This window comes from Stegostoma tigrinum, chromosome 2, assembly GCF_030684315.1.
Source record: "Stegostoma tigrinum isolate sSteTig4 chromosome 2, sSteTig4.hap1, whole genome shotgun sequence".
In the NCBI taxonomy this organism is placed as follows: domain Eukaryota; kingdom Metazoa; phylum Chordata; class Chondrichthyes; order Orectolobiformes; family Stegostomatidae; genus Stegostoma; species Stegostoma tigrinum.
Window position 1 is genome coordinate 158,808,300 of NC_081355.1, and position 12,901 is coordinate 158,821,200.

At 50.0% G+C, this 12,901-nt stretch overlaps 1 protein-coding gene across 3 annotated transcripts in view; it reads left to right on the plus strand.

Annotated features, from left to right (window-relative positions):
* The window catches only part of mroh1 (maestro heat-like repeat family member 1), a 69,124-nt gene that overhangs the window by 39,984 nt on the left and 16,239 nt on the right, over window positions 1-12,901 (plus strand). For all 3 annotated transcript variants that reach the window (XR_009443027.1, XM_059640611.1, XM_059640607.1), the window contains exons 25-34: window positions 383-462; window positions 3,667-3,802; window positions 4,009-4,104; window positions 4,414-4,518; window positions 4,921-5,056; window positions 5,430-5,542; window positions 5,657-5,809; window positions 8,524-8,678; window positions 11,158-11,323; window positions 12,128-12,309. Coding sequence is in view for 2 of the 3 variants with exons in the window: in XM_059640611.1 (XP_059496594.1) it covers window positions 383-462; window positions 3,667-3,802; window positions 4,009-4,104; window positions 4,414-4,518; window positions 4,921-5,056; window positions 5,430-5,542; window positions 5,657-5,809; window positions 8,524-8,678; window positions 11,158-11,323; window positions 12,128-12,309 (1,322 nt within the window). In the remaining variant the exon portion in view is untranslated. The remainder of the gene's footprint in view (window positions 1-382; window positions 463-3,666; window positions 3,803-4,008; window positions 4,105-4,413; window positions 4,519-4,920; window positions 5,057-5,429; window positions 5,543-5,656; window positions 5,810-8,523; window positions 8,679-11,157; window positions 11,324-12,127; window positions 12,310-12,901) is intronic.

The following is a 12,901-nucleotide window of genomic DNA, read 5'->3' on the forward strand; positions in this document are numbered from 1 at the left end:
CAGTGCTGTGTGTCATTATAGGGCTGGGACAGAGCTGATGGAGGAGTAATTGGGGGTGTGTGGGGGTGGGGGGGGGGGGGGAGTGTGGTTGTTGGGGGAGGGGGTGAACGGTGTAATTTGCGCACAGAGCGAGGGTCTGGGAGAATGGATTGTAGTGCCCCGACTGGGCGCTACCTGTCTCTTCTCCCCCCCCACCCCCCTTTAACCTTTTGCCCTGTGTCTGGTTCCAAACCCTTCCTCCCCCACCCTCCAACTTTTGCCCTGTGTCTCTCTCCCTACCCCCCTTAACCTTTGCCCTGTGGGCCTCCTTCCCCCCCCCTTTAACCTTTGCCCTATGTCTCTTCCCTCCCCCCTTTAATCTTTGCCCTGTCTGTCTCTGCAGGATTTGATCAAGTTGGAACCAATGGATGTTTTGCGAACTCCCATCCGGCAACACGCCATGATCACATGCTCCCACCTGCTGTATCCTCTCTGTCCCCATATCAAGGCACTGAGATGACTTTCTCCAGGCCGATCAGACGTTTCCTCTGATCACAATGGATAATCTGACACTTGTCCATCCTACACTCTATTCTTTACTCAGAGTAGTAAGGGAATGGAATGCTTTGCCTGCAACGGTAGTAGATTCGCCAACTTTAGGTACATTTAAGTCGTCATTGGATGAGCATATGGACGTACGTGGAATAGTGTAGGTTAGATGGGCTTGAGATCGGTATGACAGGTCGGCACAACATCGAGGGCCGAAGGGTCTGTACTGTGCTGTAATGTTCTATGTTCTAACATTGGCCTGTACACTAAACCTACCCAGATTGACTTGTAGTTCTGTGCATAAACTTACTGTTCCACCTAGTTTAATGTCACTGGAAATTTGGCTGTGGGTACCTTCTCGCTTTGCAGTCCAGTCATTAATATAAACTGGAAATAGCTGGGGCCCGAGGACTGAGCTCTGTAGCACCTGTTTACCCCGACCCTCTGCTTTCTGTTGGCTAGCCAATTCTCAATTCAAGCTAATAAATTATGCCTAACCCAGTGCGATCTTACCTTGTGTTTTAACATATTGTGCGGCACCTTATCAAATGCCTTATGCAAGTCCAGGTATGCTACATCTATAGGATCTCCATTGTCTACTTGTTTCATTACAGGGGCGGTACGGCGGATCAGTGGTTAGCACGGCAGCCTCTCAGTGCCAGGGGCCCGGGTTCGATTCCACCCTCAGGCGACTGTCTGTGTGGAGTTTGCGCATTCTTCCCAAGTCTGCGTGGGTTTCCTCCCGCAGGGTAGGGTGGGATGGTTGTGCTAAATTGCTCATAGTGCCCAGGGATGTGTAGGTTAGGTGGTTGATCCATGGAAAATGTAGGGTTACAAGGTAGGGGGTGAGTCACTGTCCTCAAAACCATGCTGACTCTAATAGATTTCATTATGACTTGCTTTAATAATGAATTCTGACAATTCCTCAGCATCACAGCCGGTCAGTAATTCCACATTTGCTGCCTCCTTCCCTTTTTGATTAGGGTGTTATATTAACATTTTCCGAATCCACTTGAACCTTTCCTGCATCCTAGTGTATTTTAGAATTTTGTAACCAATGGGCCTACCGTCTGTTCTGCCGTTGCCCTGGGATGTAGGCCATTAGGCCCTGTGGACATGTCTGCCTTCTATCCCAATAGTTTGTTCAGTGCTTTATCCCCCAGTGATGATTGTTCCACCTTCTGTATAACCTCTGACTTGTTACTGTTAGTCCTTCTGTATAACCTCTGACTTGTTACTGTTAGTCCTTCTGTATAACCTCTGACTTGTTACTGTTAGTCCTTCTGTATAACCTCTGACTTGTTACTGTTAGTCCTTCTGTATAACCTCTGACTTGTTACTGTTAGTCCTTCTGTATAACCTCTGACTTGTTACTGTTAGTCCTTCTGTATAACCTCTGACTTGTTACTGTTAGTCCTTCTGTATAACCTCTGACTTGTTACTGTTAGTCCTTCTGTATAACCTCTGACTTGTTACTGTTAGTCCTTCTGTATAACCTCTGACTTGTTACTGTTAGTCCTTCTGTATAACCTCTGACTTGTTACTGTTAGTCCTTCTGTATAACCTCTGACTTGTTACTGTTAGTCCTTCTGTATAACCTCTGACTTGTTACTGTTAGTCCTTCTGTATAACCTCTGACTTGTTACTGTTAGTCCTTCTGTATAACCTCTGACTTGTTACTGTTAGTCCTTCTGTATAACCTCTGACTTGTTACTGTTAGTCCTTCTGTATAACCTCTGACTTGTTACTGTTAGTCCTTCTGTATAACCTCTGACTTGTTACTGTTAGTCCTTCTGTATAACCTCTGACTTGTTACTGTTAGTCCTTCTGTATAACCTCTGACTTGTTACTGTTAGTCCTTCTGTATAACCTCTGACTTGTTACTGTTAGTCCTTCTGTATAACCTCTGACTTGTTACTGTTAGTCCTTCTGTATAACCTCTGACTTGTTACTGTTAGTCCTTCTGTATAACCTCTGACTTGTTACTGTTAGTCCTTCTGTATAACCTCTGACTTGTTACTGTTAGTCCTTCTGTATAACCTCTGACTTGTTACTGTTAGCCCTTCTGTATAACCTCTGACTTGTTACTGTTAGCCCTTCTGTATAACCTCTGACTTGTTACTGTTAGTCCTTCTGTATAACCTCTGACTTGTTACTGTTAGCCCTTCTGTATAACCTCTGACTTGTTACTGTTAGTCCTTCTGTATAACCTCTGACTTGTTACTGTTAGTCCTTCTGTATAACCTCTGACTTGTTACTGTTAGTCCTTCTGTATAACCTCTGACTTGTTACTGTTAGTCCTTCTGTATAACCTCTGACTTGTTACTGTTAGTCCTTCTGTATAACCTCTGACTTGTTACTGTTAGTCCTTCTGTATAACCTCTGACTTGTTACTGTTAGTCCTTCTGTATAACCTCTGACTTGTTACTGTTAGTCCTTCTGTATAACCTCTGACTTGTTACTGTTAGTCCTTCTGTATAACCTCTGACTTGTTACTGTTAGTCCTTCTGTATAACCTCTGACTTGTTACTGTTAGTCCTTCTGTATAACCTCTGACTTGTTACTGTTAGTCCTTCTGTATAACCTCTGACTTGTTACTGTTAGTCCTCTGCTGTGAAACTTGAGGCAAAATATTGATTTAGTGACTTGCTACTTCTGTGTTCCCCACTATTAACTCCCTACCCTCTTCCTCCAATGGACCAACATTCACTTTTATAGACTTACAGAAGCTTTTGCTATCCATCTCTATATTTTGCTCTAGTTTTCTTCCATAATTTTTATTTTGCTCACTCTTGTTACAATTTTAAAGTAACCCTTGGTTGTCAAATTTCCCCCAATCTTTCAGCATTTGTGACGTGTTTTGGATGAGTTTTGTCGTCTTATTATCTGTAACTTGCTGACCCAGTCTCCCCCTCTCTCTCAATTTTCCTTCCTCTGGAATACATTTTAGTTGGGAGGGATTGAGAATCTCTGTAAATGTCTCCTGCTCCTCTGGGAATCCCACCTCCCAATGGAGAGACTCCTTTCCCTGATCCTATTCTCGGAGCTGCCTCTCCAGCATTCAGCTCCTGCCTCTGTCTGTCACTGCGACCCTCTCCCACCTAACACTGCTGCTGTTCTCCTTGACCCAATGGACAGGAAACTGGATCCTTTGGTGGATGAGACAGACATGTTTGAGCTGATCAAGACCTGCATGGACAGTGTGTTTGGACTGCCCCCCCTCGGTATGGACCGCAGCAAGGACGAGGCCTGTACAGACATAAAGGAGAGAGAGGTACAGCACCGGGCTGAGGGTGGTTGTTGGGGGCTGGCCCCTGAGGTGAGGGCAGGCGGGTGGCTGAGGGTCTGGGTCCTGTCCCGGAGACGGGGGTGGGATTGGAACAGCAGTGAGTCTGGGCCCTGAGCTCAGGAGCCTTGGGAGGTCTTGGGAAGCCAGAGGGTGATGGTGAGTGCTGTTGATTTCGTTGCTTTTGTCCCCAGATCTTGTATTCGGAAACTCTGAGCGCCCTGCAGGAGCTCCTCAAACAGATCCTCGTGCAGGACCTCACTCCTGAGGGCCTGCAGGTCATCTTTAAGGTAAGAGAGTGGGGCTCGGAGCTGGGCCCCCAGCTTGCACAGTAAAGATTATCTCTTAGAGAATCAGGGTCACTGCAGAGAAATGTCTCATGTATGTTCTCTCTCCCTGCCCACCACCCCCCCCCCCGCCTTCTGCTCCCCCCCGCCTTTGCCCCCAACTTACCCCTCTGCCCGCCCTTCCGCCTGCCCAACCCTGCCCCCTCTTTCCCCCCCCCCCCCCCCACCCTTCCCACACCCCTCGCCTGCTTCCTTGGTGCTGTCTCATTCCCTTCCCACTCCACATACTGTTTCCGTGCCCCCTTTCTGCAGCATGTGGAAGGTTGGATCACCTCGAGGAGGGATTGGGAGAGGGAGCGAGCCATGATTGTAACCTCCAAGCTGCTGCTGTTTTACCTGGAGAGGCTCAATGTTCGGGTAAGCTGCTCGATCACCACATACCCCGTCTGTCGCTGATCATTGGGATCTACTATTGATCATTTTGATCCAGCTGAACCGAGACAGAGCCTGGACCGCTGTCACTGTTTGAAAAGATTCTTCATAACCTCTGCCTGAAGCTAATGTATTTTTCACTGGCGACAGCATTGAGGAAGTGTCTAACCCCTGTGCTCCCGTCTTAGGACTCTGTGGGGGTCACTGCAGAGGTAGCTTTACATTCAGTCTAAATTACTAGAGGGAGCATTATCCTGTTGGAGAGGAGGGGAGGTGTTGTGCTGTCTGCAGTTTTGGGGATGGGGAGGGGCCGCAGCTTGATCTTGGCTGGTATTGAGTTCAGATGATGTTGAGATTTTTTTGCCTCCTTTCGAACCCTCCAATCAGACGATGGTGTCCTTCCACAATCTGGGTGCGTTGATTGGTCGCCTGGTCCCTCGGTGCACAGATCCTCTGGTGACCGTACGGCAGAATGCGCTGGAGGGTCTGTACACGCTCATCTGCATCCAACTGCGCTATGCTGGTGAGTCTGTGCTGCGCTGGGGGTGGGGACGATGTAGGGAATGTGTAGCGCTGGTGTTGTAATTGGGGCAGGGTATGTGTCACACGTTGCAACAGGAACAGGAGGGTGTACACTGCATGGGGGTTGGAAGTGTGGTTCACTGGTGCTGACCCAGTTTTGGTGGGGGTGGGGGGGGGGGGGGGCACATGAGCTGGTGCTGTTCCAGTTGGGTGGGGGTGTGTGGGGGTTGGGGGCCTGGCAGTGCACTGGGCTGTGGGTGAGTTGGGCGGTGGGCACTGTGGTGATACGAGTTACGATGCTGTTTGCTGTCTCCCCCCTCCCTCTTCTCCCCCCCCCCCCCTCCCTCTTCCCCTTCCCCCTCCCTCCCTCCCAGGGTTTGCTCCAGATCACAGCGATGAGTGTTTGACGCGATTGAAAAACCTCCAGAGTGGTCTGCACCAATCAGACAGCAAGCTGATGTTCCACACCTGCTCCGAGATCGGGCAGGTGAGGTGGTTGGGGTGGGGTGTGCGTGGGGAGGGGAACGCGGCGAAGTTGTGAGGGTTGTAGGGAGATGATGTTCTGCCTGCTGACCGTGGTGCTGTCTCTGTGTGTTTCCAGGTGGTAGCGAAAAGCCTGCCTCAGGACCAGCTCAGCTCACTGCTGTTCATGCTGCTGGAGGGTCTCACTGACCCTCACCCTCACTGCTCGAGTGCGGCCTCTGTTATCAGTAACTCCCTCATCAGGGTCCGGGGCAGTGGCCTCTTGAACCAGGTTAGTGACTGAGACCACCACTCGGCTAGTTAATGGGGACGTGCCAGGAGCTGACTTAGCACAGGGCACGTGTGACAGTGCTCACCAGGTTCATTGCCGGGGGAAGGCAGGCTTGGCCACCCCTTCCCTGGTTAGCCATGGGGCATGGGGGATGTGTGTGCATGGAGGGCAGACCCTAATAAATAGGATTGGGCAGAGGCCATTCGGCCCCTCGAGCCTGCTCCACCATTCAGTAGGATCATGGCTGATCCCAAATTCCTCACATCACATTCCTGCTGTTTCTCCATAACCTTCGATTCCCTGACTGGTCAAGAATCTATTGATCTCGGCCTGAAATATACATGAGGACTCTGACCTCCATCTCATCTCACTGGTAAGGAGTTCCATAGACACCCAACCTTCAGAGAGAAGAACGTCCTCCTCATCTTAGTCATCTTAAATCAGTGCTTCTTTATTCTGAAGCTGTGACCTATGGGCCTAGTTTCTCTGTATTTACCCTGTCAAGCCCCTTAATAATCCAGTATGATTCAATGCGATCACCTCTGGTTCTAAACTCCAGTGAGTAGAGTCCCAACCAGTTTTAACCTTTTGCTCACAAGACAATCTCTCTACACTGGGGATCATCCTCGTGAACCTTCTCTGAACCACCTCCAATACCTTTCTTTTAAATGAGGGGACCAAACAGCTCTCGGTACTCCATTTCATTGCAGTAAGACTTCCCTACTCTTATATGTGATCACCACCGCGCCCCCCCCCCCCCCCCCCCCCCCGAAATAAGTGCCGACATTCCATTAGCTTCAGAGATAGTAGGAACTGCAGATGCTTGAGATAACAAGCTGGATGAACACAGCAGGCCAAGCAGCCGCTTCTGCTTCTCTCCCCCCCCCCCCCCCCCCCCCCCAACCCCTCTCCTATGACGCTTGGCCAGCTGTGTTCATCCTGCTCTGCGCCTTGCTATTCCATTAGCGTTCCTGATTCCAATTGAGCAACCTCACATTTTCCTACATTAGTCTTCATTTTGCCAACTATCCGCTCTCTTTTTAAGCAGAGCAGGGAACGGTTTCATGCAGCGCCTGTGGAGAGAGAATCCAAGTTAATGTTTTGAGTCAGGTTCGGGGCGGGGGGGGGTTGATTTATCTGGGACCCCGCCCCCCCCCCCTCACCCCCAAATCCAACTACTCCTTATCTGGGATGGCTTGCCCCATTCAGTCCCAAAACTCACTGCAAGCCCTTACACTCAGCTCAGGGTGTCACTGACATGGGGTCACTTTGCGAGCTCTCAACAGTAGATCTGGATATTGACAGGATTTCTGAAAAAGAGTCCAGACCCGAAACATCAGCCTTCCTGCTCCTCCGTTGCTGCCTGGCCTGCTGTGTTTATCAAGCTCTACAACTTGTTATTTCAGACGCCAGCACTAGCAGTTCCTAATATCTCCTATGAACTGTATGTCCTTGTTTGTTATAATCTACCTCTAAGTGCCAGCAAAACAAGGCTTTTTACTGTACATAGGTACATGTGACTGCAATAAATCAAATCAAACCAAATCGAATCATCCCTTTTAAAGCTGCCATCCTCTCTGGGCCTGTCCATGTGCCACATCACCCAGGAAGCAGAGGATGGGTTAGAAAATACCTCGATTTCTTAGGTGTTGCCATCTAAGGCCTCACTGCTGCAGTGTCAGCTTGCAGACAGCAGGTGGTAGTGTTGTACCAAGGAGCCTGGCTCCTGAACATTTCAGAGAGAAGCTGTCAATATCCAGTGACAATTCGCTCAACCAATCCTTCATTTCTGTAACGTGTTCCCTTGGTCCTACTTTGTCGAAGACCAGTGAAAAGCTGATAATTCAGCGCTGACCCTGCGACACATCAGTGGCTAATTGTACAAGTTAATCCCCCACTGTTACTTTCTCCCAACACTCCTTGATCCCTGTTCCACTGATTCACTCTTCAGTTCTGTGACCCTCCTTTAGAGCTAGTGTCATTGGAAACATTAACTATGACTTTTCCTTATGGATGCTGCCAGCCTCTGGACTTCCAGCATCTGCAGTTCTTTGGGTTTAGAACATAGAACATTACAGCACAGTACAGGCCCTTTGGCCCTCGATGTTGTGCCGACCTGTCATACCGATCTCAAGCCCATCTAACCTACACTATTCCATGTACGTCCATATGCTTATCTAATGACGACTTAAATGTACCCAAAGTTGGCGAATCTACTACCGTTGCAGGCAAAGCGTTCCATTCCCTTACTACTCTCTGAGTAAAGAAACTACCTCTGACATCTGTCCTATACCTTTCACCCCTCAATTTAAAGCTATGCCCCCTCGTGCTCGCCGTCACCATCCTAGGAAAAAGGCTCTCCCTATCCACCCTATCTAACCCTCTGATTATTTTATATGTTTCTATTAAGTCACCTCTCAACCTTCTTCTCTCTAATGAAAACAGCCTCAAGTCCCTCAGCCTTTCCTCGTAAGACCTTCCCTCCATACCAGGCAACATCCTAGTAAATCTCCTTTGCACCCTTTCCAAAGCTTCCACATCCTATTTGTTAAATATTTTGGCCTCGGTGCCCTGTGGCAGAGAATTCTACATGCTCCCCACTATGTGTGAGGACAACTCTCCTCACCTCCCAGCTGTCCCATATCCTCGGCCTGTGATCCCCTGGCCCTGAGCCCGATTGCTGCATGCCTGATGTTGGTGCGTTGTTCCTACAGATCTCCGAGGTGCTGGAAGTGTTATACATCCGACTGCAGATCATCGCGCAGGAGCCGGTGAAGGCTTCCGTTCTACAGACTGTCTCAGTCCTAGCTTCACAGAATCTCCCCGCTGTGATATCCAGTCTCCTCAGCTACCCGCTGCCCTTCGATAAGTAAGTGCCGTATTCAATCCGATCAGCGTGACCTGTTATATACAGACTTTGACAGACTCTGTGCACTAGGAAGTGTTACTGAGGAAACATTCATGTCGAGCTACACAGGGAGATATCAGGTCAAAACTGCAGGCGAACATTCAAAACAGGGGCAGGCCACTTGGCCCATCGAGCTCGCTCCATTCAGTAAGAATGTGGCTGATCTGATTACTTCACCTTCCTGCCTATCCCCAGTAATCTTCTACCTCGCATATCAAAAATGTCTGTTTCTGCCTTAGAAGTATTCCGAGGCTCTGCCTCCACCTATTCTGGGAGAGAGCTGCAAAGGTTCAGACAAATGCTGTTAGAGCAAAAGACCAGGAGATTTCAGAGTGGGATTGGGCCGTTCAGAGTATTGAGCCTGCTCCAGCATTCGATCATGGCTAGTTGAACGTTTCTCAACCCCGTTCTCCTCTCTATCTCTGTCTGAAATACACTCCGTGACCTGGCCTCCACAGCCCTCTGAGGCAATGAGTTCCACAGATTCACCACCCTCTGGACAAAGAGATTCTTCTTCATCTCAGTTCTAAAGGGTCATTCCTTTATTCAGAGGCTGTAACCTTGGTCCCAGTCTCTCCCACTGGTGGAAACATCATCTCCACGTCCAATCTATCCGGTGCCTCAATATTCTGGGAGTTTCTTCACATCCGTTTCAAACAAGTGGCTGCTTTTTAATCCGTGACTCCAACTTCCAGATTTTTCTGAATGAAGCAGCATTCTCTTCACAAAGACCTGGTCAGGACCTCTCAGGGTCTTGTACGTAACAATAGAATCACCTCTTACCTTGAAGCGAAGATGCCCATTCATTTTGAGAAGGTTCACTGATCTGCTTACTGGAGTGACAGTGCTCCTTCTGGTGGAATATTTGAGCCTGGGGTCTGTATCTGTTATTGTTCAGGGGAATGAGCGATGATCTTATTGAAACATGGAAGACCCTGAAGAGGACCGGACAGGATAGATGTCGGAGGGCAGTTTCCTGTTGTGGGAGAGACCAAAACCAGGGGGTCCCTGGTGTCCCATTTAACACCATAAGACATAGGAGTGGAAGTAAGGCCATTCGGCCCATCGACACCAAGGTGCGGGTTATTTTTGTATTATGAGGATTGAGAGACTGTGGAGTGGTCTCTCCCAGAGAGGCAACAGGGACGTTTCAAAGGCAGAAGCAGATAAACTTAACACTGACGCGGGAATTAAAAATGGTTCACCGGGGCGAACAGGGAAGTGGACTTGAGGGAATAATCCTGTCAGGCACAATCTTATAGTGGTGCAGGCTCTGGAAGTCACAAAGGCATATTGGTATGCCTGAAAGTGTGACCAAAGGCAGAACATGAGGAATAGGAGCAGGAGTGGGCCATTTGGCCCATCAAGCCTGTGAGGTCATTCAGAAAGATCTTTTCATGGACGCAGCTCCACTTCCCCACCCGCTTACCATAGCCTTTAACTCGACTGTTCAAAAATCTGTCCGTGTCTATCTTAAAAACAATTAGGAAGCCTCAGCTGCTTTGCTGGGCGGGGGAATTCCACAGATTCACAACCCTTTGGGTGAACCAGTTCTTCCTCCATTCAGCCCAAAAGCCACTCCCCCTTATTTTGAGGCTATGCCCCCTCGTTCTAATTTCACCCCCCTCCCCCAGTGGAAACAACCTCCCTGCTTCTATTTTATCTATTCTCTTCATACTTTTAGGTTTCCTTCAGATCCCCCCTCATTCTTCTAAATGCCAGCGAGTACAATCCCACTCTACTCAATCTCTCCTCATAAGCCAGCCCTGTCAACTCTGACTCAACCTGGCTAACCTCCTCTGTGACCCCCACTCCAGTGCCAATATATCCTTTCTCGGGTAAAGAGATCAAAACTGCACACAGTACTCCAGGGGTGGCCTCACCAGGACCCAATACAGCTGCAGCATAGCCTCCCTGTCTTTAAACTCTGTCCCTCTAGCAATGAAGGACAGTATTCCATTTGTCACCTTAATTACCTGCTGCACCAGCTAACCAACCTTCTGTGATTCATGCTCAAGGACACCCAGGTCCCTCTGCACCACAGCACGCAGCAATAACAAGTCTGTTTCACTGAGGATAGTGAGCTGCAGAAAGTTTTATGGCGAGAATTCCAGAGCTTGGCCCAGTGAGATGAAGACACAGTCTCTAAAAGTAGAGTGATTTAAAGATGGAAACTCTTGAGTTAGAGGAGCAGAGATATTTTCGAGGGAGGTGGAGTTGGGCTGTAAGGCCAGGTGTGATCAGAGGGGTTTGAAAGTAAAGATAAGAATGTAAAAGTCAGTCATGTTTGGGAGCCACTGCAGGTGGTACAGGAAGTTGGAGACGGTGAGTTAGGATTAGCCCGTGACCGTACACGGACAGTCAGCAGGGTGCAGGTTCTGGTGGGGGGGTAGCATAGACTGTCGTATTGAGATTAATGGAGACTTCTCCCCTCCCCCAGGGCCACGGGGGAGATGTGGCAGTCACTGGCAGGAGACGTGACCTTGGCGAGGAGATCTCTGGAATTCCTGACAGAGCGAATGAACAAACAGTTACCGTATGATGAGAAAAGGGAGTCAATGCTGCGTAAAAGCGTCACGCGGTTCGCCACCATCCAGCCACTGGCGGTATGTGGGAGCGCTGAGCCTGCACTCGACCAATCCCCTCCCTCCCCAACTCGACCAATCCCTTGCCGCCACCCACTTGCTCAACCAATCACTTCCCTCCCTCTGACCCCTTCCCAATTCTACCAATCCCCTCACTCCCGGTGTGCCCCATGCAGCCCCCCCCCACCCCCCGTTCGACCAATCACCTCACTCCCTGTGATAACCCACCCCCCCCGCTCGACCAATTCCTTCCCTCCCTATGCCCTATGCTCAACAAATCCCCTCACTCCCTGTCTGCCCCCCCAACTCACTCGACCAATCACCTCCCTCCTTGTGCTCCCCAAAGATCAATTGCATTGCTCTCTGTGACACGCCCCTCCCCCTGGCTTGACCAATCCCCTCCCTCCCTGTCTGCCACCCACCTGCTCAACCAATCACCTCCCTTCCAGTGCCCACCTGCTTGACCAATCCGCTCACTTTCCTGTCTACCGCCCACCGCTTGACCAATTTCCCCGCTGTGTTCCCTGCTCAACCAATCCCCTCACTTCTTGTCCACCACACACCCCCCCACCCATTTGACCAATTCCCTCCCTCCCTTGTCTGCCCTTCCCCCACCTGCTCGACCAATCCCCTCTGTCTTCAAACCCCCACCCAACCCCTGATACTTCCATCCCCCCCCCCCCGCCCCCAAACCTCATGCTCCTGAGCTGCTTGCCTTCCCCTCCCTGGCTGATGGTTTCCCCAGCCCTGGGGTTGAAGGTGTCCCCTCAGTCTCGCCCTGTCTCTCTCACTGACCACTTTCTCCTCTTCCCCCCCCACCACCAGGTGACCTGTGCTCTGACCAAGCTGCTGTCTACAGTGGATAGTGCTGAGGCCGTCAGTATCCTGTACCCCTCCCTCTTCAGCTCGCTGCTTGGCCGGGTGGGCTGTACGGTTGGGGTGCGGCTCCCCAAAGACCCAGTGAAGGAGCGTCAGAACCGCCTGCCCAAGGACCTCGATGTCTGCAGGTAACGCCCACAACTCAGCCTGGCCCGGTCAGCTCCGTTTCTTCTCCTCCCCACCCCGCTCCACACAAACACATCGTGCCCCAATTCTACCTGTCCACGTCTGAGCTGTGTACACCCTCGGGCACTGCAGCGCTCCCTCAGCGCTGCCCTGAGCCTGTTTGAGTTTGGCGTTTGGAGTAAGATATGAACAGTGAACAATGAAAATACAAAATCCCCTGTTCCCTCAACTCCCTGAGAACTCTGTGACAGGATGTGACATACAGGGAACCACCCCATGGCTATAACTGAGTGTAATCACTGGAAACATCGGAATTGTGCAGTTATGATTCTGGCTAAAGACAAAGGTTTTGTGTCTGGGTTAGTGACCTAGAAACTAATGGCCTGGACGCTCCAGTTTAAATCTTAGTGTGGGAGCTAGTGAAAGCTACATTTAGTTTGTGAACTGGGAATAAGAAGCTGGTCTGGGCAAACCAACATCAATCGTAAGTAACTGTGCAGTTCTCCAGTGACCTTGACAGAGAGAAATCTGCTGTCCTTGTTCAGTTAGGCCTACGTGTCTTGCACAGCAATGTGGCTGTCTCTTAACTTCCCT